Source organism: Lutra lutra, chromosome 2, assembly GCF_902655055.1.
Source record: "Lutra lutra chromosome 2, mLutLut1.2, whole genome shotgun sequence".
Classification (NCBI taxonomy): domain Eukaryota; kingdom Metazoa; phylum Chordata; class Mammalia; order Carnivora; family Mustelidae; genus Lutra; species Lutra lutra.
Genome location: NC_062279.1, coordinates 7,379,799 through 7,404,688, shown reverse-complemented (window position 1 = coordinate 7,404,688; position 24,890 = coordinate 7,379,799). Strand labels below are relative to the sequence as shown.

Below are 24,890 nucleotides of genomic sequence, written 5' to 3'. Positions count from 1 at the left end.
AGAATCTGTATTTTTACTTCTTCCAGCTTCCAGAGGCCACCTGTAGACCTTGGCTCATGGCCCGCCTTGCATCTTCGAAGCCAGCTCTGTAACACCCTCCGGTCTCTCTCTCTGAATCTCACTTTGAGTCTTCTGCATCGTCCTTTCATTTCTTAGGACTTGCCATTATATTGTATAATACATATTGTATTGTATCCTGTTAAGACAGATAACCTCCAAATCTCAAATTATTAATTTAACCACATTTTCCAAATCTCATTGATGAAGATAACATATTCACAGTTCTGGAGATTAGATACAAACATCTTTGTGGGGAAGGGGCCTTTATCCTTCCTACCATTGGATGAAAGTAGTAGAGAATTGGTAAAATATATTGTGATACCTTCAAATGATAGAATGTGCCATAATCTTAAGAAAATATGTTGATAAAATCGCATAACATTTAAAATACTCATAGTATATTGGCCAAAAATGAAGTTTGTAAAACAGCATATAAAAATCATAACTGCTGGAATTAATTATAATTCATATTAATATTAATATATATTATATATAATTATATGGGAAAAAACTGGGAGGATAAGCAGTGAATAATCTGATTTTCTAGTTTTAATTTTATTTTTTTCTACAATGGACATATATTGATTTTAAATCAGTAAAACCGTTGTTATAGAAACAATGTCAAATTTTAAAGTTCGCATCCAGGGTGCATCTCAGTGGCTCAGTTGATTAAGCGTCTGTGTTTGGCTCAGGTCGTGATCTCAGGGTCCTGGGATTGAGCCCCGCATCAGGCTCCCTGCTTAGGGGGTGGATCCTGCTTCTCCCTCTCCCTCTACTACTCCCCCTGCTTGTTCTCTCTCCGTGTCACATAAATAAATAATATAAAAAATAAAAAAATAAAGTTCTCATTCAGAAAGGAGGTTAAGTGCTTTGGATGTATGGACAGTTGTACCATCAATAACATAAAGTGTGTTAAGGGGAAAAGTAATTTTAGAGTATTTATTTGCAATTGTGGTTAAGTTGTTATCAGCTTAAAATATATTAAGTATGAGATGTTTTATGTAAGAACCATCATAACCTCAAAGAAGATATTTTTAGAAGGTATACAGAAGAAGATAAGAAAGGAATAAAACCATGTCAAAAAAAAATCAACAAAATAGAAAGGAAGACAAGAGTAGAGACAAAAAAAAAAGCTACACAACAGATAGAAGACAATTCAAAATGGCAATAATTAAGTTCTTTCCTACCAATAATGACTTTAAAGATAAATGGATTAAACTCCCCAGTCAAAAGACATAGAGTGACTGAATGAATAATAAATAAGATCCAAACATATGTGGTCTCCAAGACAATTGCTTTAGGTTTACAGACACACATAGGCTAAAAGTAAAGCGTGAAAAAAGGTATTCCATGCAAATGATAACTGAGAGAAGGGAGGGATGCCCAGACTTTAAGTCAGAACCTGTCAAAAGAAACAAAGAAAGACATTATATAATGATAAGTGGGTCAGTTCCTCAACAATATATATGCATGCAACATCAGAGCACCCAAATATATGAAGCAAATACTGACAGACCTAAAGGGAGAAATAGACAGCATCCCAGTAGCAATAGGGGAATTCAGTATTTTACTTTCTGTACTGGACAGAACAACCAGACAGAAGATGAATAAAGAAACAGAAGACTTGAACAACACTGTAGAACAAATGGGTCTAACAGACTTATCTAGAACATTCTATCCAACAGTGGCAAAATACACATTCTTCTTGAGTGCTCGTGGAACATCATCCAAGATCGATCCCATGTTAGGTCACAAAACAAGTTTTAGCAAATTTAAGAGACCTGTATCCATACTGATATCACCTCATTAACAATAGCATTAAGAAGAATAAAATACTTAGGAATAAACTTAACCTACGTGATGAAATAATTTAAAGAAGCCACAAATAAATGTAATGATATCTCATCTTCATAGATTGGAAGATATAATATTGTTAAACTCTCCATACTACCCAAAGTGATCCACAGATTAAGTGCAATCCCTATCAAAATCCAGATAGAATTTGTTACAGAAATAGATAGGGCAATCCTAAAATTCAGAAGAGAGTCACTCACAGAACAATCTTGAGAAAGATGAATAAAGCTGGAAGCTTCACACTTACAAGGCTACAGTAATCAAAACAGGGTGGTAGTGGGGGGGCCTGGCTGACTCCATCGATTAAGCGACTGCCTTGGGCTTAGGTCGTGATCTCAGAGTCCTGGAATCGAGTCCCTTGTTGGACTCCCTGCTCTGAGGGGAGCCTGCTTCTCCCTGTCCCTCTGCCTACTGCTCCCCCTGCTTGTGCATACGTGCTCTTTGTCTTTCTAATAAATAAATAAAATCTTTTAAAAAAATACTATAGTAGTGACATAAGAGACATATGGACTAATGGAACGACATAGAGAGCGCAGGAAGGAAACCTTGTACAGGCAAAATGATTCAAACAAGGGTGCCAGCACGCAATGAGGAAAGGTAATCTCTTCAATAAAGGGTGCGGGGGAAAATTGGATCACTCACACAACAATGATATTGGGCCTTTATCTTACACTGTTGACAAAAATCAGTTCAAATTGGATGAAAGAACTAAATGTAAGACCTTAAATTATAAAACTCCTAGAAGAAAATGAGGGGGGTACTTCATAATATTGGCATTGGCAGTGATTTCTTGGATATGGCACCAAAGCACAAGCAACAAAAGCAAAAATAGGCAAATGAGACTATAACTTAAAAGCTTCTGTGCAGCAAAGGAAATACTTAATAGGGTGAAAAGGCAAATTTACAAGGCATATATCCAATAAGGGGTTAATAGCAAACTGTATAAGAACCCCTACAACTCAATAACCTGACCTAAAATGGACAAAAGACTTCAGTTCACATTTCTCCAAAGATGACGTACAAATGGCCAACTGGTATATGAAAAGATGCTCAACATTCCTCGTCATCCAGGAAATGTCAGTCAAAACCACAATGAGCTATCTCCTCACAACAGACAGGACGACCATTATGTAAAAAACAAACAAAACAAAGAATGATCCAGCAATCCCACGTCTGGTTACTTATCCAAATGACTTGAAATCAAGATTTCAAAGAGAGATTTGCATTCCCATGTTGGCCACAGCATTATTTGCAATAGCCAACCTGTGGATACTATCCAAATGTCCATCCACAGATGAATGGGTAAAGAAGAGGAGGTTTATACACAGAATGGAACATCATTAAGCTGTAAAAGAGAAAAAAATTCCTTTATGTGCTCCAACATGGATGAACTTGGAGGACATTATGCTGAATGATAAGTCCATCACAGAAAGACAAACATGGCATGATTCCACTTACGTGAGGTACCTAAAGTAGTCACACTCATAGAAACAGAAAGTAGGATGGTGTTGGCCAAGGGCTGGGAGAAGAAGAACAGGAGCCTGTTGTCCACGGGGTTTAGACTTTCAGTTACACAAGAGGAACAGGTTCAGAACACCTGCTGTGCGACACCATGCTGATGGCTAATACTGTGTTGTATGCTAAACTGAAGAGGAGAGATCTCGTGTTATGTGTTTTTTGCCTCAATAACAACTAATAAAACATGGATATTCTTCATCACAATTCTGAAGATTCCAAAACAGCTTCAAGTAGTCTCTAAAAATTCTGATTTTTTTTTAACTGAAGTTGGATAGGATATGCATATCTGTCTAACTCTGAGCTGGGAAATCACTCACCTCCCACTCTGTAATACACTGGTTTAGGTGTTTAGGAAGAAGCAGCCATTTCCTGACTCTGAGAAGAGGTGTCCTACGTACTAGCAGCCTGTCTGCATTACTGTCAAATTGCCATATTCCAATAGTCTGTAACATTCTCATGCATTAGACAATATCCACATCAGTTTAAAAGAGTCCTTACAGATGAGAAATACTAAAGAAATAAAGTGACTGTGAGTTTCTTGGGTCTGCCATAACAAGCTCAATGGCTTTAAACTACACAACGTTATTCTCTCATGGCTGGGGAGACCGGAAGTGTAAAGCCAAGGCTGAGCAGAGCTGTGCTCCCTCCTGAGGGAAGACTGCTCCTTGCCTCTCCCAGGCTCACAGGTTGCAGGCATTGCTTGATTTGAGGCCCCGTTGCTCAAATGTCTGCCTCCATCTTCGCTGTACCTCCTCCTTTTCTGAGTGTCTCTCTCAAAACTGCCTCTGTCCCTCTCTCATAAAGACACCTATGACTGGGACACCCAGGTGACTCAGTCGTTAAGCCTCTGCCTTCAGCTCAGGTCCTGATCCCCGGGTCCTGGGATCGAGCCCCGCATTGGACTCCCTGCTCAGCAGGAAGCCTGCTTCTCCCTCTCCCACTCCCCCTGCTTGCGTTCCCTCTCTCGCTGTGTCCCTCTCTGTCAAATAAATAAATAAAATCTTAAAAAAAAAAATACCTCTGACTGCCTTTAGGGCCCACCTGAGTATTCCAGGATAAGCTTCTCCTCCCAAGGTCTTTAACTTTAACATGCACACCAGAGAGGGTAAAATTCACCCTTTGCCATATGAAGTAATATTCAGAGGTTTCAGGGATTAGGAAGTGAATATATTTGGAGAGAAGCACTTTTTTATTTTATTTTATTTTTTTAAGATTTTATTTATTTATTTGACAGAGATCACAAGCAGGCAGAGAGGCAGACAGAGAGAGAGGAAGGGAAGCAGGATCCCTGCTGAGCAGAGAGCCCGATGAGGGGCTCCATCCCAGGACGCTGAGATCATGACCTGAGCCGAAGGCAGAGGCTTTAACCCACTGAGCCACCCAAGTGCCCCGGGAAGCACTTTTTTAACCCACCACAGTCACCAGTGTTCTTTTTCGCTCTTACAACAGTTGCTAACTTTAAAAGCTTCTTCTAAGTATGAAAATACTAAAAACGTCTAGCAATACATGAGCACAGTAAATATGCCTATATTGTTCTTTCTGGAGGCACACTTTTTTTTTTTACATTTGCTTAGCCTTTATTTCTTTTTAAGTTTTTATTTAAATTCCAGTTCATTGACATACAGTGTATTATTAGTTTCAGGTGTACAGTATAGCAATTCAACTCTTCCTTACAATACCCAGTGCTCACCACGATGTGTACTCTTAATCCCCCCAAAGGTGGGCTTTTTGATAAATGATGTTAGGACAACTGGATAACCTTTTCTTTCTTTCTTTTTTTTTTTTTTTTTACTTTTTATTGCTTTTACTTTTGAACTTCTTATCTTTGTAAGTAATATATGAATACCTTGAGTTTTATCCAAGCAAATCCCTGACATCATATCATGTCACCCCAAAATACCCCAATATATGTCTCCAGAAGAGGACTTTTAGGAATTAGTATACAAATAATGCTATTATAACACTGGACAAAATTGACAACACCATTTCACTCTTTGATATCTTAATTAATATGAACCTATAAGATATGGCTGCTGCTAACCTCCCATCCCCCAGAGAGGCATCCACATCTGAGAGTTTTTCAGTATTATAGCCATTTTGAAAAAGATAAAATTAGATCTAGTTCTTGCACTACCCAAAGAATAAACAGCAACTTGATCAGAAGTCTAAGTAATAAAATGCTAGGTATATGTGCTAGAAGAAACCATAGTGCCAATATAACCTGGGTATAAATAAAGGCTTACAACTATGACTGAAGTCCCAGTGTACCCAAAGAGAAGACAGGTGACTCTGACAACATTGAAGTTTTTGTTTTTTAAGTGACATAGCAAAATGCCACAGGCCAAGTCAAAAGACAGATGGCAAACTAGGAGAAAATATTAGCAGCATGTATTATAGATAAAAGCCAAATATCCCTAATATGCAAATCTTATAGAGAAGAGGGCATGAATCTTATAGATAAGTGGGCAAAAGACATGGCAATTCACAAAAAGATAAATGTTGCCTATGATCATAGAAAAAGATGCTCCATTTCACTCTTACTAAGATAAATACAGCAAAACTACCAGTTATTACTAATCGGTTTGCAATAATTCAAATCTTGACAATATAGTGTTTTGTTGAGACTCTGGAGAAAGAGCCTCATACATCGCCGTTTGGGATGCAGAAACGGTACAACCCTTACAGAGAGGAATTTGGCCATTTCTAACGAAGCCACATGCGTTCACTTTTCAACTATTCAGTCCTTCTACCCTAAGTATACACTATCAGTTATTTTAATGCATTTGTGCAAGATTATTCATTGCAGTGTTATTTGTAATTGCAAAATATTGATAACTACATATGCACGCGTAGAATATGGGGTAAATAAATACATATAGGCTACCATGCAGCTGTTGAAAAGAATGAGGAAGGTCTCTGTGAACTGATACGGAGTGATTTTAAGGATATTATTGATTGATAAAAGCTAAGTGCAAAAGAGCATGTGTATATGCTACCTTCCATGTAAAAGTGAAAGGAGAACATAAATATGTACACACACATACACACATGCTTGACTTCACATTAAAAAAAAACACACAGGAAAAAAAAAACACACAGGAAGGATAGCAAGGGAGCAGTGAACAAAGAACTGGGTGGAAGGGGTAGGGGAGGTCGTGACCCTTCTCTGGAGTATCCTTTTATACAGATTTGACTCTTGGAAGCATGTTAATGATATCTTATATGTTCAAAAGTGAGATTAAGTCGATGTGCATGGGATGGAGAACCTAACAGTGAACAAATAGATCCCCACTGCATTTCAGTGAATCCCATAAGCACAATGAAGGGGAAGAAGAATGAATTAATCCAAGTAATTTGGAGACTCAGTATTTGACTACCTACTTTTAGTTTTGAGTGAAGGGGTAGGGGGTTGCAAACATCCTAAATTCTTTTTAAGTAGGTTTGATTTTTGTAATACTTTGGATGAAGTAATTGGTATACATTTATTATGAATCGAACCAAAGAATGTGTTATTCTCTAGAATTAGAATTTTCACTAAGGAAGAAGGTCATACAAATACAGAGTGGGGGAAGGCAACAAAAAAACCCTGTGGGATTCAGTTGGATTTGGAAATATCACTATGAACTCGAGATTTCTAAAATTCGTGTGTGTCCGATATGCTGATGTATGTGCATGTATACATAGATACATGAATGTACGTGTTTATGTCACTATATATATGAATGTGTGTATAAATGCATGTATTTCCTTTTTTTAAGATTTTATTTATTTATTTGACAGAGAGAGAGATCATAAGTAGGCAGAGAAGCAGGCAGAGAGAGAGGGGGAAGCAGGCTCCCCGCTGAGCAGAGAGCCCAATGCGGGGCTCGATCCCAGGAACCTGGGATCATAACCTGAGCCAAAGGCAGAGGCTTTAACCTACTGAGCCACCCAGGCACCCCTAAATGCATGTATTTCCTCTCTTGGTACACTGAAAAGACCGAGAGGCAAAGATACCACAGCAGCAATGAGTATCCCTGTCTTGGTCTCCAATACTACTACTCATTAAAAGAACCCAGGCTTCAGATGTCCATCGGCAGATGAATAGATAAAGAAAATTTGGTACATTTATACAATGGAATATTATGCAGCCATCAAAAAATGAAATCTTGCCATTTGCAATGACTTGGATAGAACTAGAGGATATTATGCTAAGCAACATAAGTCAATCAGAGAAAGATAATTATCATATGATCTCACCATATGTGGAATTTAAGAAACAAAACAGAGAATCATAGGGGAAAGGCAGGGAAAAAATGAAGCAAGATGAAACCAGAGAGGGAGACAAACCATAAGAGACTTTTAATCATAGCAAACAAACTGAGGGTTGCTAGAGGGGAGGGAAGTGCGGGGGATAGGGTGGCTGGGGGATGGACACTGGGGAGGGTTATGTGTTATAATGAGCACTGGGTATTAGATAAGACTGATGAATCACAGACCTGTACCCCTGAAACAAATAATACTTTATATGTTAATTAATTGAATTTGAATTAAAAAATAAAAAATATATATATACACATTAAAAAAAGGAACCAAGGCTTGGCAAAGAGATGCCTAATTTGGGGGTCGAGTGTGGTATGTACAGAGGGAGGCTCGGTCCGCTTGCTCTGTGAGAAAGTAAGGAATACATTTCAAAAAATGATGGGCACGTATCCTAAGGACACAGTAGCCGCTTTGAAGATGCCCACTGGCCAAGGCTAGAACAATTTGAGCACCAAAATAATTAAGTAGAATAGTGGCTTATACACTTTCAGAGAAAAAAGCAGACCTCTTTAGTCCATATCATGGATAAATAGACAAATAAACAAAAAAATAATAAAAAGGGGGAAAGGGAGGGCTCTTGCTTACGTCAGAGTATCTAGTGCCAACTGGTAAACGTGAATGAGTCCTGCAGTTAGATAATGAGCCTTTTGTTAATGCGGTAGGAAGATGGGATTAGTCAAGACCCATCAAGGACTGCTCACACTGGCAGGAAGTTTTAATGAAGAACAGGCTGTTTGCTTGGTCCGTAAGTGTCTCTTCACAGATCACTTGTTAGTTACAAGGGAAACAGTAGCACTTGCACAGTACAGAAATTAGACATCATCTGGGCGAGATGATCCATATCAGCATCACCACTGAGGGGCAGATGCACAGAAAATCACCTTTATTATATTCTAGCCATGAATGAGTCATCTGAATCTAATCATAAGAAAACATCAGACACACTCAAAATGAAGAACATTCTATCTAATAAGGAGAGAGCGGGATTATACTCCTCAACAGGGTCAATTTCACAAAGACAGAGAGGCTGTGGATGTGTTGCCAGTTAAAAGAAAGTAAAGACAGGTGGCCAGTAAAGGCAGTACTTACCCCCAGACTGGATCCCACATTGGGAGACAAGATGCCATACAGTTCACTGGGTCGACCCAGCTGGTAAAACTGGACTGCAATAGTAGATTTGACACAAGTATTATATCGATGTTAGATTCCCTGAAGTCAAAAACTATACTGTGGGGCGCCTGGGTGGCTCAGTGGGTTAAAGCCTCTGCCTTTGGCTCAGGTCATGGTCCCAGGGTCCTGGGATCGAGGCCCGCATTGGGCTCTCTGCTTGGCAGGGAGCCTGCTTCCTCCTCTCTCTCTGCCTGCCTCTCTGCCTACTTGTGATCTCTCTCTCTGTCAAATAAATAAATAAAATCTTTAAAAAAAAAAAAAAACTATACTGTGGAGAATTTCTCTATGTTCAGATGTAATTCTCCAGAGACAGGGAGAAACACAAGAAAACAATGAAGTAAATGAGGTAAAATATTATAAAATAGATAAAGGATGTATGGTTTTTCTTCCTACTGTTTATTTTCTGTGACTCCTTTTATAGAAAGAAACTATTTCTAAATAAAAATTTAAATATATTTGAAAACATGTCATGTTAACATGAAAGTTTTATGGAGAAGCCCATTGAGCCAAATTCTTCAATTCCCACCTGTAAGTTGAAATCCTCAGATGCTTTCACATGCCTGATAAGCTTACATGTTCACATCATCTGCCTCATCGCCCTCGACAAGTAAAGTTGTGCAGTATTTGGATTTTCAGACAGTGAGAATCAGTCACTAAACAATTGCCCTGGTACAGTGAATGTTAACAGCCTCCTCTTACTCTTTTTATATGCAGCAGATTCACTTATGCTCATCCCTGTAGTTTTTTAAAAATATTGTCATAGCATCAAGAGTTTCTAAATATCCATCAGTGTGATCAAGCTTTCTAATGTCTCATTTGTCCCCTTGGAAACCGTCAACCATCATTTGCCTCCACCCTGTCTACTCCATTCAAACTCTATTAATGAGAGGAAAGAGAAAAAAAAATAAACTTGACAATAAGAAATACAGAGCAGTTTTCTTACTAAGGGATGTCAAGACTGTGAAGACAGAACGTTAGCTAACATATATGCCTCTCCACATACCATGGCTACACAGGTAGCTTGCTTTCTAGAAGTAGGAAGATGGGTAATTTACGGTTTTTCATTCCAAAGGGCCTTGGGGTTCTCATTTAATAGCTAAAATAACAGAAATATTCATCTGCAGTTTATAGATGATACATGGATCTCTCCCCCCACACACACACCTTTAAATACGTGGGCACTGAATTGTGAGAAAGGAAAGCATACCTTCCCATTCCTCCATGGTATTCTGCCCAAACTGGGCTCAGGCCCAATTCCATACCCGAATTCTGAATCCATTCGTGGTTCTGCCTAAAAGGCTCGATTTTTCAAAATTATAACTTTTCTTTAAAACATAATAGTTTCATTATTGACATTATTATCAGCAGAAAATATTAGCGATTGTTTACAGTAAGTGTGGAGTAAAACGTAATTACAGTGGGCTCTAAGAAGAAAAATACGAGGTGGTCATTTTATTGAAAATGGATTCATCATTAACCATGAAGCTTTCTTCCCCTTTTGTTATCAAAACTCACTAGTAGATACATAAATCTTTCATTTCACACTTTGTCAGAATTGGAGAAGTTATCTGGTGATCATCCTATTTCTCAGATGGATTTCAGCAGACTTCTTTAGCAGTGTGACTCTGTGCTTACCCAGGACGGCCTTGGCATGAACCAGGGAAGGGGAGGCTGGCAGGGAGGAGGGGAAAATGAAGGTGAAAAGCGCTGTCAGCAAATACTAGAAGATGCAGAACAAAACATATAGACAAACATTAGGCCCATAGAGCAAGAATGTTTTGAAACCCAGCCTCCCTTATGGACATAAATATTCGGTAGCTGTCATTCTGAAGGAGCCCTGGGCACGTGAAAATCGATTGCTCCCAATCAGGCGGGAAGAGTTATTGAAATAAATCCCTTTGTCTTCTCTCCCCCAGGATTGACATCTTCAAGTACGTGATCTACGGCATCGCAGCTGCCTTCTTTGTGTACGGCATTCTGCTGATGGTGGAAGGTTTCTTCACCACCGGTGCCATCAAAGATCTCTATGGGGATTTCAAAATCACCACTTGCGGCAGATGCGTGAGCGCCTGGGTATGTTATTTGTCGGTGTTCGGGGTTGAATGTGGGTTTGTGTCAATAGCACACAGGTGTTTGCACTCATCTGCCACGAACAGAAGTATTTTTTTTTTAATCACAGTAACATTTCCTCTTGTGACGGCGACCTAAAATCTTAAAAATGTTATTTTCTAAATTAAGATTATTCCGTGTGAAAATTCAGCTGCAAATTCTCAAATCATATGCAACATAACTGGTTTTTGTTTTAGAGGCAGCAAAATATAGGAGATTGATTCGTGACTTTCCCCCCCCCAAAGGGCTTTGGGGTTTCCATACAATATTTAGAATAACAGAAAAAAATCCATCTGCAATTAGGGACAATATATGTGTCTCTTCTCCTTAAATATATGCCTTTGCATTTTACTGTAAATTTGAGAGAACTGTACTATGTAATTTCTGTTAAATATGACATAAGGTAAAAATTATACTGTTATATTAAATTATCTTTTAAATCCTTACTGATATGATAGCTAATGGTAAATCAAACTTCCAGTCCTATTCTAGAGCTAATGCAATGCAGACAATGCATGTATAGCTGTTAAGCACAAAAGCCGTTTAAAAATTAAGGGTGATACAGTTGAAAGTACTTTTGCATTTTTATGCAGAAATGATTTTCCTATAAAGAAATGTTGAAACTCCCATCATTGACTAACAGGTTTCTCTTCTTTTCTCAGTGTTCTCTAGGAACGTCTACTTACCTTTCATATTAAGTGAGAGGTCTCTAATAAGGAATGAAATAGTTTATTTCAGTCTTACAGGAAAGTTTCAAAATAGCTATTACCCACGAGACTTTTTTGGTAAAACCGAAGTTTTACCAGCTCGTAGCAAGTTCTGTCATGGTGCTTAATGTCAGAGGTGATAATCATCTGAAAATACTTGGCCCAGTGTTATGGGAACCTGGAGATGTCTCTGGAATCATTGCTTGTAAGACTCGTTTCTTTCCTGGAGTGATGCTTACTGTAGTAACTAAGTCTTTAGGACTAGTAATATCAAATTACAGATCTGGAGGAAGGTAAGTTAAAGGTCTTTGATTCATTTCAAAAATAAAATATTCTGTGAGCCAGTTGTCAGTGATAACTCAGCAACTTCTCTATTAAGAAAGCAAGTTGTGAGGGGCGCCTGGGTGGCTCAGTGGGTAAGCGTCTGGCTTCGGCTCAGGTCATGATCTCAGGGTCCCTGCATCGGGCTTCCTGCTCAGCGGTGTGGCTTCTCTCCCTCTACCTCTGCCATTCCCTCCACTTGTGCTCTCTCTCTCTCTAGCTCTCTGTCATATAAATAAATAAAATCTTGATTTGAGGTTCATTTATATTCTGCCAAGAGAGTACAGTGATTTCAACTAACCATAGGCTTTCCCTCTGGTTGGGGCAGTATCGTTGTAACACCATGTGTGTGTCTGAGCATGCCCCTAACCCCTGGATCAGTTAACTCATTTACAGCATGAGGTTACTAGATCATCCCTAAAGCTCCTTCCAGCTTAGAGAGTCCATGATTCTAAAACACAATTCAAATAGTAGAAAAAAAGGAACTATACAAGCACGTTTTTACCCCTGGGGAGCAACCCCGTGCAGGAAGACTGTGGTTGCTTCTGCTGTTGCACTGAGAATTTTAAACTCAACGCCGTGGGATTGGATGCCGAAGTCAAACATGGCAGAAGAAAACGGACCTCTACCGCACAGTTAGTAATTGTCCGCTTACCCTTCAAACATCCCAAGGATATTTCAAATAAGAACATTTAAAGCGCAAACCTGAGCCCCCTTCCATTCTGTAATAGTAACAAGTGTTTGTCAGTCCCGCCCAGTGGACCAGAGGGCCAGCAGCAGTGTGTGGGGTCCTCCAGAGGCCATACAGGAGGGAGTCAGGCACCTGAGACACCCCGCCCACTCCAGAGCACTGCAGTTGTGGGGGCCCAGCTCCGCTGCCTGGAAGCACAGGGTGGTGGGACCTGTGACCCTCTCTCCCCACAGCACACCCGCCTCGCTGGACCCGCTGGGCTTGCGGTCACAGGGAACGGGGAGGGCAGCCCAGTCACCCTCTCAACCTACCCATCTTCCCTGTTCTCTACATCCACTCTGCTGCTTTCTTTTCATTTGTAGGTCAATTATACCTCACAGTCTGTTCTGTGTTCTATGAGTCACCTGTTAGCCTGCATTATCAATCTTCCTTCACATTAAAAATGTCCTGTTGATGCCACATCAGTGCATTTCTTGGAATACTGGATAGTATTAAAGGATGGAATACTTGTGGATGTTGGTTTGGTTTGGTTTGGTTTGGTTTGGTTTGGTTTGGTTTTTTTGCAACAAGCGTATGAAGTGAAAAGCTTCCAGAATTAGTAGTAAAAGAAACTTGCTATTCTAGCCCTGTTTCTCTATGGTTTCTAAAAAGTAAAATGGTTACTAATTGAATCTACATCAGCACAAATGCAGTTAATGTTAAAGCCGCATTTTATCATTGAAGAGAGGATACTAATCATTACTCTCTTTTTTTTTCCATTTTATTTTATTTTATTCCTTTTCAGTGTTCCAGAATTCATTGTTTATGCACCACACCCCGTGCTCCATGCAACATGTGCCTTCCTTAATATCCACCATCAGGTTCACCCAACCCCCCATCCACCCTCCCCTCCAAAACCCTCAGTTTGTTTCTCAGAATCCAGTCTCTCATGGTTCAACTCCCCCTCCGATTTCCCCCAACTCCCTTCTCCTCTCCATCTCCCCTTGTCCTCCATGTTATTCCTTATGCTCCACAAGTAAGTGAAACTATATGATAATTGACTCTCTCTGCTTGACTTATTTCACTCAGCATCATCTCCTCCAGTCCCGTCCATGTTGCTACAAAAGTTGGGTATTCATCCTTTCTGATGGAAGCATAATACTCCATAGTGTATATGGACCACATCTTCCTTATCCAGTTGTCTGTTGAAGGACATCTTGGCTCTTCCCACAGTTTGGCGACTTGGCCGTGGCTCCTATGAACATTGGGGTACAGACGGGCCTTCCTTTCAATACATCAGTATCTTTGGGGTAAATACCCAGTAGTGCAATTGCAGGGTCATAGGGAAGCTGTACTTTTAATTTCTTAAGGAATCTCCACACTGTTTTCTTAATGAATGCTCTTGAAAGCACAACTTGATCTGCATTATGGGTTTCCTCTTACACAATATCAAGACCAATTCAAGTTCATTTCAAAATTTTAAATGCGATCCTTCGAAACCCTGAATGTGAAGCACATAAAACATAAAACCACAGTATTAACCTTTGTATTAGGGTAGCACGTGAAAAGTTATTAAAATACTTGAAGTAACAAAATTTACTTAAATTAAATATTAAATGGCACCAGGCTGAGTATGAGTCAACACATGTTATTTGATACATTAAACCTGAACTTGATAAGTTTAGTGAATATAGAAATATTCCTTTTCTTTTCTTTTTTTAATCTTTTTTTTAAAGATTGTATTTATTTATTTGACAGACAGAGATCACAAGTAGGCAGAGAGGCAGGCAGAAAGAGAGAGGAGGAAGCAGGCTCCCCAGTGAGCAGAGAGCCCGATACGGGTCTTGATCCCAGGAATCTGGGATCATGACCTGAGCCGAAGGCAGAGGCTTTAACCCAGTGAGCCATCCAGGTGCCCCATAGAAATATTTATTTTCTTTGAATTTCCTCTCCATTAAATATTAAACCAAAAAATATATTTATTCAGTTGCAACTGGGGAGGCATTCAGCGTCTCACATTTTGAAATGTGAAAGTATGTATTGTATCATCACTAAGTGTTCTCATTTCCCAGAATTTCCTAATTACCATTATGACACCAACAAGGATCTCAGAATCTGTCTATGCTTGTTCCGACACTTTAGATTTTTTTTTTAAAGATTTTATTTATTTATCTGACAGAGAGATCACAAGTAGGCAGAGAGGCTGGGGGTGGGAGGGGGGGAGAGGCAGGCTCCCCGCTGAGCAGAGAGCCTGATGTGGAGCTCGACCCAGGACCCTGAGATCATGACCTGAGCCGAAGGCAGAGGCTTAACCCACTGAGCCACCCAGGTGCCCCGACACTTTGGATTTTTAAGCCCAACGGTTTTGAAGTAATAGAATTCTTAAATGTACTAGTCTCTGTGGAAATGCCTACATTTGTTTTTCATAAATCTACCAGCTCTAGACTCAAATAAAACAAGAAAAACTTTAGAAAATATGTGTATTCATTCGCGAGGGCTTGCCGTAGCAGAGGTACCACAATGAATGGCTTCAACAGTGGAAATTTATTGTCTCACATTTCTGGAAGCCAGAAGTCTCAGGTCAGGGTGTTGGGAGGGTTGGTCCCTTCTGAGGCCACATGGGAGAATCTGTTCCTCTAGCCTTGGTGTGTTGCTGTCATCTCTGGCATCCCAGGCTTCTAGAAGCCTCACCCCCAAAATTGCTCTCGTCTTCTCATGGTGTCCTCCCTGAATGCTTGTCTGAGCTCAGCCTTCCGTGTCTCCAGGACTCCTGTTGTATTGGATTAGGGCCCTCATTTTTTAATTTTCTTACCTCCTGTAAAAACCGTGTCCAAATAAACTCACATTATGAGGTACTGGGGGTTGGGACTTCATCACATGAATTTTGAAGAAAAATAACATTCAGCTCACAACAGCATGCTGCATACAATGTTTAAAGCAGCAAAATTAAGCAGTAACTATTGTTAATCTCATTTTACAGGTGAGAAAATGTTTTCTATTTATTTACTTTTAAACACCTTTCCAGTTAGCCTCCGATGCTTTTATATTTTGACCACAGCATTTCAGATGCGTGTCTGTAAGACGTACTCTCTGTAATGACTTTTAAATCTATTCAGTATGTCATAACTCCTAGTCCATTTTCATGGTTTATAGTCCAGTTTTAATAATAAGTGCAGTAATTATAATGGAAAGTGTTTGTTAGGTGCTATCAGCGCCGGTTGCTGTACAATGCCCTTGACGAAATACTAGACATGTCATGCCCCAGACAACTGTGTGGAGTAGAAGCATGTATCACTCACATTTCCCAGCCGTGGAAACCACCACCTGAAGATCAGTGACTTACCTGGCACGCAGCCCTGTCACTCACCTCCTGATTCCTCCTGATCAGGTTTTGCCTTGTCATTTTATGGTGCATTTGGGCTAATTTCATGGAATAATTACCTGTTTGGGAGGGTCTTCTGTAACTCATCAGCCCGCTCTCTGTTCTACATTTGGGAAGATCATTCACTGATAATTAGAAGTCCTTCCTTGCAGTGATGCCCTCATTTTAACCTTTGATTTTATCCGTGGTTGTGAATTATCTCTTTTTAACTATACAAGGATGCTTCGTGGAACACAGAAGAGCTCCACACTGTAAGGTACTTTTCTATTTTGATGACTGCCTGTCAGGAGTCTTAAGGTGACTTTCTAAGTGAAATTGTCATCAAGGAACTCTTCATTTTAGTCTCTCTCTAAAATGCAGTGTCTTTTGAAATTAAATTTAAGAAAAAAATAACATTTTTGATCCAAGACTTGCCAAACCAGAGTTCCTACAGTAAGGCCTGTGTTCTCTAGGCTACAGCTAACTGGGAGAAGGAAAGGTCTTTTTTTTTTTTTTTTTTTTTTTTTTTTAGATTGTAACAGTACACTGTCACACTGGTTTCTCAGTATGAGTGAAAACAAAAACCGCCTTGGGCGTAGTGGTCATATCTGGAAACAATGTGCTAAAAAAGCACCGCATTGTGGAGGAAGGAACCAGGGTTTTATTTGCCACATGTGTCCGAAGCCGCTCCCGTGCAGGGTTTCAGTCCCCAACTGTAAATACTGGGACAGGAGACGAATCCCAGCCTTTTCAGATACTAATGATAGTATCACATCAATTATGGGAAAAAAGAAGATAAACCTCATTCTTTTCAGATGTTGAGCATACAAGTTGACAGAAAATTTCAGTTAGCCTCCTAAAATGACAGTGACAAACCGAGAGTACCTGTTGTGAAATGTAAGAGCTTCTCATGTTAGATTTTTAAATGCAAGACACTTCTTGTCACCAGAAATGAAATTATTTTTTAAATGGGTTCCATTGTTAATGTGCCAAAGATTTCCATACACGTAACAGTTATTTAAATAGGCCGCTAGGCTAGGGATGAAATATTCGTCATGAATTACAAGTGGTCTTTTATATAAGTATTGTTTGGGTAACGGACCCCTCTCTTTTCCAACAAGAACTTTGTGCCCGCAGTGCTGGAATAATCTGGATGCAAAAGATACTTGTTTTTATATTTATTTTTAGGATAAAAGCAAGAGCTATTTATTTTATGACTTTGCCCTTAAATCAGTAATATTATTCAGACAAAACATGCTTCGTCACATTTTTTGAGACTTCAGTTTCTTTCCGTATTTTTCTCGTTTTGAGATTAACTTCTGTAGTTTATGTTGCTTTGTGGGGAAACTAAGTACATTAAGGATATAAAAATGTAAATGTTCGCTGAGGAATTACGACACTTAGCTTTATTATATGGGATCCTTGGTCAAAAAAACCATTTCTCACACACTGGCTATAGAGTTGATATTAAAACAGCATTCACTAAAAGAAAGTGTCCTCTATAGTAATATTTGCGGGAAAAGAATGTATTCAACTAGGCCAGTGACGCCTTTATTTTTAAAATTATTTGATTTTACTTGAATTCTGTTTTGGCTTGAAAAAGGAAAATCTTGGGGCACCTGGGGGGCACACTCGGTTAAGCGTCTGACTCTTGATTTCAGCTCAGGTCATGCTCTCAGGGTGGTGAGATGCAGCCCCACATGGGGCTCCTTCCTCATCGGGAAGGAGCAATTCTCTCTCTCCCTCTCCCTCTGCCAAAAAAAAAATGAAAAAATCAAAAATAAAAGTAAAGTCTCTTTCACTGACTTATTTTGAGGATTTCTTACATAGACCGAGGTGCCATGCTGGGCGCTGCTAATGGGAGAAGCTACAGAACATGCCCCTGCCTCTGGGGAGTTTCCAGTCTAGTTAGAATAATCAGGCGACTTGTACACATGCGAAGCATAATGAAGAACAGGGACACTCACTGTGTTTGCACAGAGAAAAGGAGAGTAAACTGTGTTGTTGACCAGTATGTACCTGAGGCCTTGTACAGTGCACATCCTTGACACACGGGAAATTTTAATTACTAATGAACTTATCAGTAAAAGTGGCTCTTAATTTGGGTTTGGAAGGATAGAAGGAAGTTCTACAGGCAACCTGGAGGCTGAAAATTAGAACGAAATGTTTAGGATACTGCAGTTACCAAGGTGTTCTATCCGGCAGGTGCAAAATCATAATAGATTGTATATTAAGTTCTGAAGGATTTCCACTTGACTGGTTCAATGAATGAGACCAATACAAGGTATTAAAGAAGAAAACATTACTGGTAGCATATTTTAAAATAGATGTTGGTGTTTAGAGAAGTTTTAGGTTCACATCAAAATTGAGTGGGAAGTGCAGAGATTTCCTGTATCCCCCTGGTTCCCACATATGCACCAGTATGAAAATCCCAGAGTGACCCATTTGCCACAGCCAGTGAACCTGAAGATCACAACTGACATTAGTTCACTCTTGGTGTTGCACATTCTGTGGGTCTGGACAAATGTATCCACCACTATAGCGCCCACACATTAGTCTCACTAAAAACCCTCTGCACTCCACCTGTTCATCCCCCCTCCCCCCCAACTCCCAGCAACCGCTGATCTTTTTTCTGTCTCAATAGATTTACCTTTTCCAGAATGTCATACAGTAGGTAGCCTTATCTGAGTGACTTTTTTCACTTAGTAATATGCACTTTTAAGGCTCTCTGTACATCTTTGCATGACCTGATGGTTCATTTCCCTTTGGTACCGAGTGATGGTCCATTGTCCGGATGGACCACAGTCTGTTTATCCATTCACTGACTCAAGGACATCTGCATTGCTTCTAGGTTTTGGCAATGATGAACGCAGCTGCTAGACACGTAGCCAGTCATTTTCAGAACAATTTTCTGATCACTGCTTGTGCCTAGGTAGTTTGGGGCCATCATGGTGACAAAGAAGATGATGATGGCTGCATATTTGCAAGCTAGTTTGCATAATAAGTGACATAAGTTTTTTCTGCAGCAAACTTTACAGGGCGTGCTTTCTGGAGCTTTCTGAGTTCCGTATTTTTAGTGCTGCTCTGTTTTGCATGTGTGGTGATAGCATGTCCAGGTATAGATCTGCTTTTCTTCGACTCGGTCTCGTTTTGTGTTAGAATCGTCGTTCTCAACCAGGGGCTGTTTTCCTCAGTGAGCATGTTGAGAAACAGTGGCTGTGTCACCGGCATCTGGTGGCCTGTAGTCGTGCGCAGGACAGGCCCATAACGAGGAATTTGCCGGCCCCCGCTTTCCATGGTGCTGAATTTGAGAAGCCCTGGTTTAGAAATTTGGTTCATATCCAACGCCTCGCGCCTCCATGCATTTGGCTGACACTGGCATAAATTTCTGGCAAATCATCCCGACTTCACCTTTTCTTACTTCAGATGCGGTCCCCTGAAGAGCCTAAAGATGACTGTCAGCAAAGTCCTGACGCCCTGTGTACCCCTGAGATCTTTACTGATTCCAGGAGTGCAGTGGTTCTTCACACTGGATGCCCGTTAGAATTGCCTGCAGAGGTTTTTTAAACTAGAGGTAGACTCAGGGGCACTTGGGTGGCTCAGTTGCTTAAGCATCCAGCTCTCGATTTCAGCTCACGTCGTGATCTCCTGGGTCGTGGGATCAAGCCCCACATCAGGCTCTGTGCTCAGCGGGGAGTCTGCTGGAAGCTTCTCTCCCTCTGCTCCTCCCCCCACTCGCTTTCTCTCCCTTTCTTTGTCTCTTAAATACATAAATAAGCATTTAAAAATACATAGATGTAGATGCAGTCTGCATGGGCAGACCTGAGTATCGCCGTCTCTCTCACAGCTGCCAGATGCTCCCCCTGTGTGGCCAGGGTTGAAAAACACTAACAGAGGTTGTATTCCCGACTAATGTCTACTGGTCCGCTGTTTCGTCACGGTGCATCTGGACTCTGAGCTATTTCTGTCTGCCTGGTGACTATAGCTCATGACATGGGATTGCATATTTTAAAGTTGCTAAGAGAGTAGGTCTTAAAAGTTCTCATCACAAGAAAAAAAATTTTGTGACATGTTATGGTGACAGATGTTACCCAGACTTACTGATTGTGGCGATCATTTCACAGTGTAGGTAAATATCGAATCACTAGGTCATACACCTGAAACTAATGTACTGTTATCTGTCCATTATTCCTCAGTTAAAAAGAAAAGTAATTATTATTATTAATTACTATTATTATATATTATAATTATGATTATATATTTATTATTTATTATGAATGGTCAGATAACAGAATATGTATCTGTCACAGTACTAGCAATGAAAAGCTAGATATAAACATGATAATTATGAAATATTTTATTACATACCTTTTTTTGTTACCTAGGATTATGCTTGATCTTTTTTTTTTTTTAATTTATTTGAGACAGAGAGAGAGAGCACAAGCGGAGAAGAGGGTTAGAGAGAGAGGGAGAAGCAGACTCTCTGCTGAGCAGGGAGCCTAGTTCAGGGCCGCTCCCAGGACCCTGAGATCATGACCTGAGCCGAAGGCAGACGCTTAACCGATTGAGCCACCCAGGCGCCCCTACACTTGATCATTTGGAATAATTCTTGAATTTGAGTAATTATCAGATCCCAAGATAAAACATTACATAGGAAGAGAGAATTGTATTTTTAGCTTGTTTAATTTGGATACTTTCGTGACCACGAGCTTCTATTCCCTGAAATGTAACAGGTTTGTGCTCAAAATTCAAAAGTAAGGTCTTTTGGCCTTTCTTAGAACAAAACATATGAATTAGTAGTCATGAAAATACTTTCTCACAGCAAAGAGTTCCTCTGTTAGCACTGAGCTCTATTAATTGGCTCAAGCACTGCAGCTTGCCGAGAAAAGCAAGTGTGAGCCCCTCTGTGGCTTCCAAAGTCGCGCCTTCCATCGCCCCATAAAGTAGCAGCAGTCACAGAGTCCAAAGTACTCAGTCTACTTTGAATCTAAACCTATTCAATTATAGGTCCCATTCTACAGTGAACAGCACCTTCAAAAGAAGCTTTTGAGAAATCCCCTGGGACAGAAAGAAAACCAAGATAGAGAGGATGTAGCCAAAGGCATGCTGATTGCCCTCCCAGGGACTTCCGAGTGGCTTTTAGCCGTCCAAAGCAGTGTGCTTCAAGCTGCTGTATCATGTTCGTTGTTCTCGAGACTATAAATTAGCCTTGGATCTACAATTGCAAATAATGAAAATGTTAATAAAGAGGGCTTTTTTTTTTCCCCTCCAAGGAGTTCCATTAACAAGATTTCTTCAGTTTTGGGGTGGTTTCCAAACTTTCTAGAGCCTTTCTCCTCTTGAGTGGGAGCCCGCCTTGAATAACTTTCCCAGACTCAAGAACTTCTTTTTACTTTCTCCACACGTGAAATGAAATCTAATTCTCTTATTCTGTACAGTCCTATCATTCAGCCGAAGCATATATTTTTATAGACGTAGCGGTAATCACAATACTGCTGTCTTGCATAAAAATAGCTAATATTTTATCTGTGCTTCTTACTAGCCCGATTCTGTGCTAAATGACTTTTATGTGCTACTTTCTTCCAGCCTCACTAAATCACATAAGAGCAATTTAGCAGGTATTCTCATTTTACAAAGGCAGACACAGCAGCATAACGAGCGGCCAGACTCTATCCTGCTCCAAAGCCTGGGCCTTTAATCAATGTGCTATAAATCCCCCTTTATTGCTAAATAAATGTGACATTTAGGTTAGGGACACCGTGAGTGGCATGTTGGTGCTTGATAAAGTGGTCAGTCTCTACCCACTTACAGAATAGAGGCGAAGGCTGGGAAATGGCCAAGAATGGAAAACGACTTTCATCAGCTCCTACAGATGAGCAGTGTTAGAAGTGAGTGGGCGCTGGTACAGGGAGCATGCTGATGGACCTAGGGTGGGTGCGTCAGGCCATGACAACAGAGGATTTCCGAGCCAGCAGCCACACTGGCCAGGGAGCTTCCTCTGTTGATTTGCTTCATTCCAATTCCAGAAAAGAGAAGAATAAAGATTACCCAAGAAATACTTCCCTTTCTCTCTGGTAGAGTCACACAAAATGTTTACCATCAGCAATCAAGTGTGTTTTAAGACCAGATACTGTCTAGATTTCCACACGGAATATTTGTATTTCCTCTAATGAGAAAAACAAGGGGGATGTGTTTCTTGCTTTCTCTGACTGAAATCCTCAGACATACCTTTACACATCTTAGGCCCTCATTAAGTATTTGTTGAGCAAAACAAAAAAAAAATTCTAAAAGTGATATAAACTTTGATAATTCTATTAAAAGAGTAAATGGCCATTAAAGGACATTTCCTTGGGGGAACCTGAATGGCTCAGTTGTTGGACATCTGCCTTCAGCTCAGGTCATGATCCCAGGGTCCTGGGATTGAGCCCCGCATCAGGCTCCCTGCTCAGTGGGAGGCCTGCTTCTCCCTCTCCCACTCCCCCTGCTTGTGTTCCCTCTCTCGCTATGTCTTTCTCTGTCAAGTAAATAAATAAAATCTTTAAAAAAAAAAAAAAAGACATTTCCTCCAGTTCATGCGGTGATTTAAAGGAGTTAATATTGAACAGGTTTTATTTTCCTACATATTTAGACCAGGCTTTGTTTAATCTTGGACAAAAATTTGTAAATATGTCTGCCAGATCTCAGTGTAAGGACATTGCCAGGACAGATGCTGGCTCTCCAGACTCTCCAACCAGTAGTACTGAAGAGCAGAGACTAACAGGAAGTCAAGTTTGGGAGGAGATGAAGCAGTGTTATTAAAAAGTGTGTGTTTAATTATATTCTGTGTATTTGAAATCCTGTGATACTTGCCAGATTATAGGAGACAGGCTTGATCTCAGGTCTCATTGGCTTTATCTTGGCCCTTTTCTTCTTTGTTGTATAAATTCCCTACTACTCTTACTCCCAGTAATTTTCTGTGTTAATCACAACACAACTTTAATAAAGATGCACAAGCTCTAACATCACATTGACACCAGGTTTACCATCTTTCCAAAGTGTGAGAATTATTGAGTTTCACTTGTTGGAGATTTCACTGAAACCATAAAGTCTCTCTGTAACGCATCACCAAAGGAATTAATTGAGTTGAATAAGAGATTTAGTTTAATTGAGTTGAATAAGAGATTGTTTAATTCCGTGTATTTATTTTATTCTGTATTATCATTTTGAAAATGTGACTTGAGGTGTTCAAATTAAGCCTGAATATACTCCTGTTTCTCTTCCAAAGTCTTCTAGAAGGCACCTTTGAAGCCTAGAAGGGAAGTAGGTGTCTGTAGAAACTCAGCTTTTGGTGTACAAAGACTACGATTCAGACACTTTCAAAAAGAATCCTACTGCTGTATGAGCTAATAAACTAATAGCTAATCAAAGGATTAAAAATACAACTTCAGGGGCACCTGGGTGGCTCAGTCAGTTAAGCATCCAGCTCTTGGTTTCAGCTCAGGTCATGATCTTGTAGTCGTGGGATCGAACCCCATGTTGGGCTCCATGCTGACCGTGGAGTCTGCTTCAGATTCTCTCTCCCTCCTCCCTGGCCCCTCTGCCCACTAGCTCAGGTGTGCGCTCTCTCTCTCTCTCTCTCTCTCTCAAATAAATAAATAAATACAATTTCAGCCTTATACTTATGTTCACATGTGCTAGTCATCCCATGGTCTGAGTCTGATTATGTAAATAAGCACAATCAATGGGAAATCTTTCAGAAGATGCCACTTTTAAAACAAGTCATACTGTAATGTGCACAAACTCAACATATGCTATGTACAAAGATAAAGAGGGAAGGAGGAGTTATAAAATTTGGAGTGGATCTCTCTCAGGACGCAAATTCAGATCGTTGTTGCACACACGCAGAAAAGCATATGCCAAGAGAACGCATCTCTTTCCAACTTCCAGTTTTGATTTGCAGATACAGTTAAGGGTAGTTGGGTTGGGATAAAGGGAAGTAAAATTGTGTCCCTTTGGGGGACGTGTACAAATACAATCATGAACAACGAGGCTGAAGGTGAGAGAGCGTACTGCTATGTGAGTGACCTGGGAGGGTGTCTTGCTGTAGGAGTATGAGGCCCACCAAGTGGGGAGTTCCTTGCAGTCCGAAAACGAGTTCCCCACCCGTGCAGCACCAGGCATGGAGCACAAACTAATGCACGGTGGTGGCTAACCTAGTATTTGTGGATTGAAAGAATGAATCAATGTATGAATCAACCATTCAAGAGTGGGCAAGAATGTAGTTCCAAAAACTCTCTCCTGGCTTTTTTCTTCTTTCATGTTTTTTGTGTTTCGCTGGAAGATGACTTGCTAATCCTGCAGGCAGGGACATGATTGATGGCCAAGAAGGCTATAGTCTCACTCACAGATGCAGGATTCAAATGACAATAACCAGATATTATAGCAGAACAATTCCTACAATAGTGATTTTCTTCTTTAGCTACTTTTCAGGGATTATCTTGATTTTGGTCTGTGATATATGAGTATGATTCATTAATGCCATGTGACATAGGGTAAGGGAAGGAAAAATAAGATGAAAACAGAGAAGAGGACAAACCACAAGAGACTCTTAACTCTAGGAAACAAACTAAGGGTTGCTGGAGGTGAGGCAGGTGCAAGGATGGGGTACTAGGTAATGCCTAATGATGGGCATTAGGAAGGCACGTGTTGTAATGAGCACTGGGTGTTGTACACACTGATGAATCACTAATTCTACCTCTGTAACTAGTAATACATTCTATATTAATTAAACTGAATTTAAATTTAAAATTACATTAAATTAAAAAATGCCATGGTACAG

At 40.1% G+C, this 24,890-nt stretch overlaps 1 protein-coding gene across 2 annotated transcripts in view; it reads left to right on the top strand.

Moving 5' to 3' along the window:
• GPM6A (glycoprotein M6A) overlaps positions 1–24,890 on the top strand; it is a 342,376-nt gene that overhangs the window by 303,114 nt on the left and 14,372 nt on the right. For both annotated transcript variants that reach the window (XM_047714058.1, XM_047714051.1), the window contains exon 3: positions 10,821–10,977. In XM_047714058.1, coding sequence (XP_047570014.1) covers positions 10,821–10,977 — 157 coding nt within the window. The remainder of the gene's footprint in view (positions 1–10,820; positions 10,978–24,890) is intronic.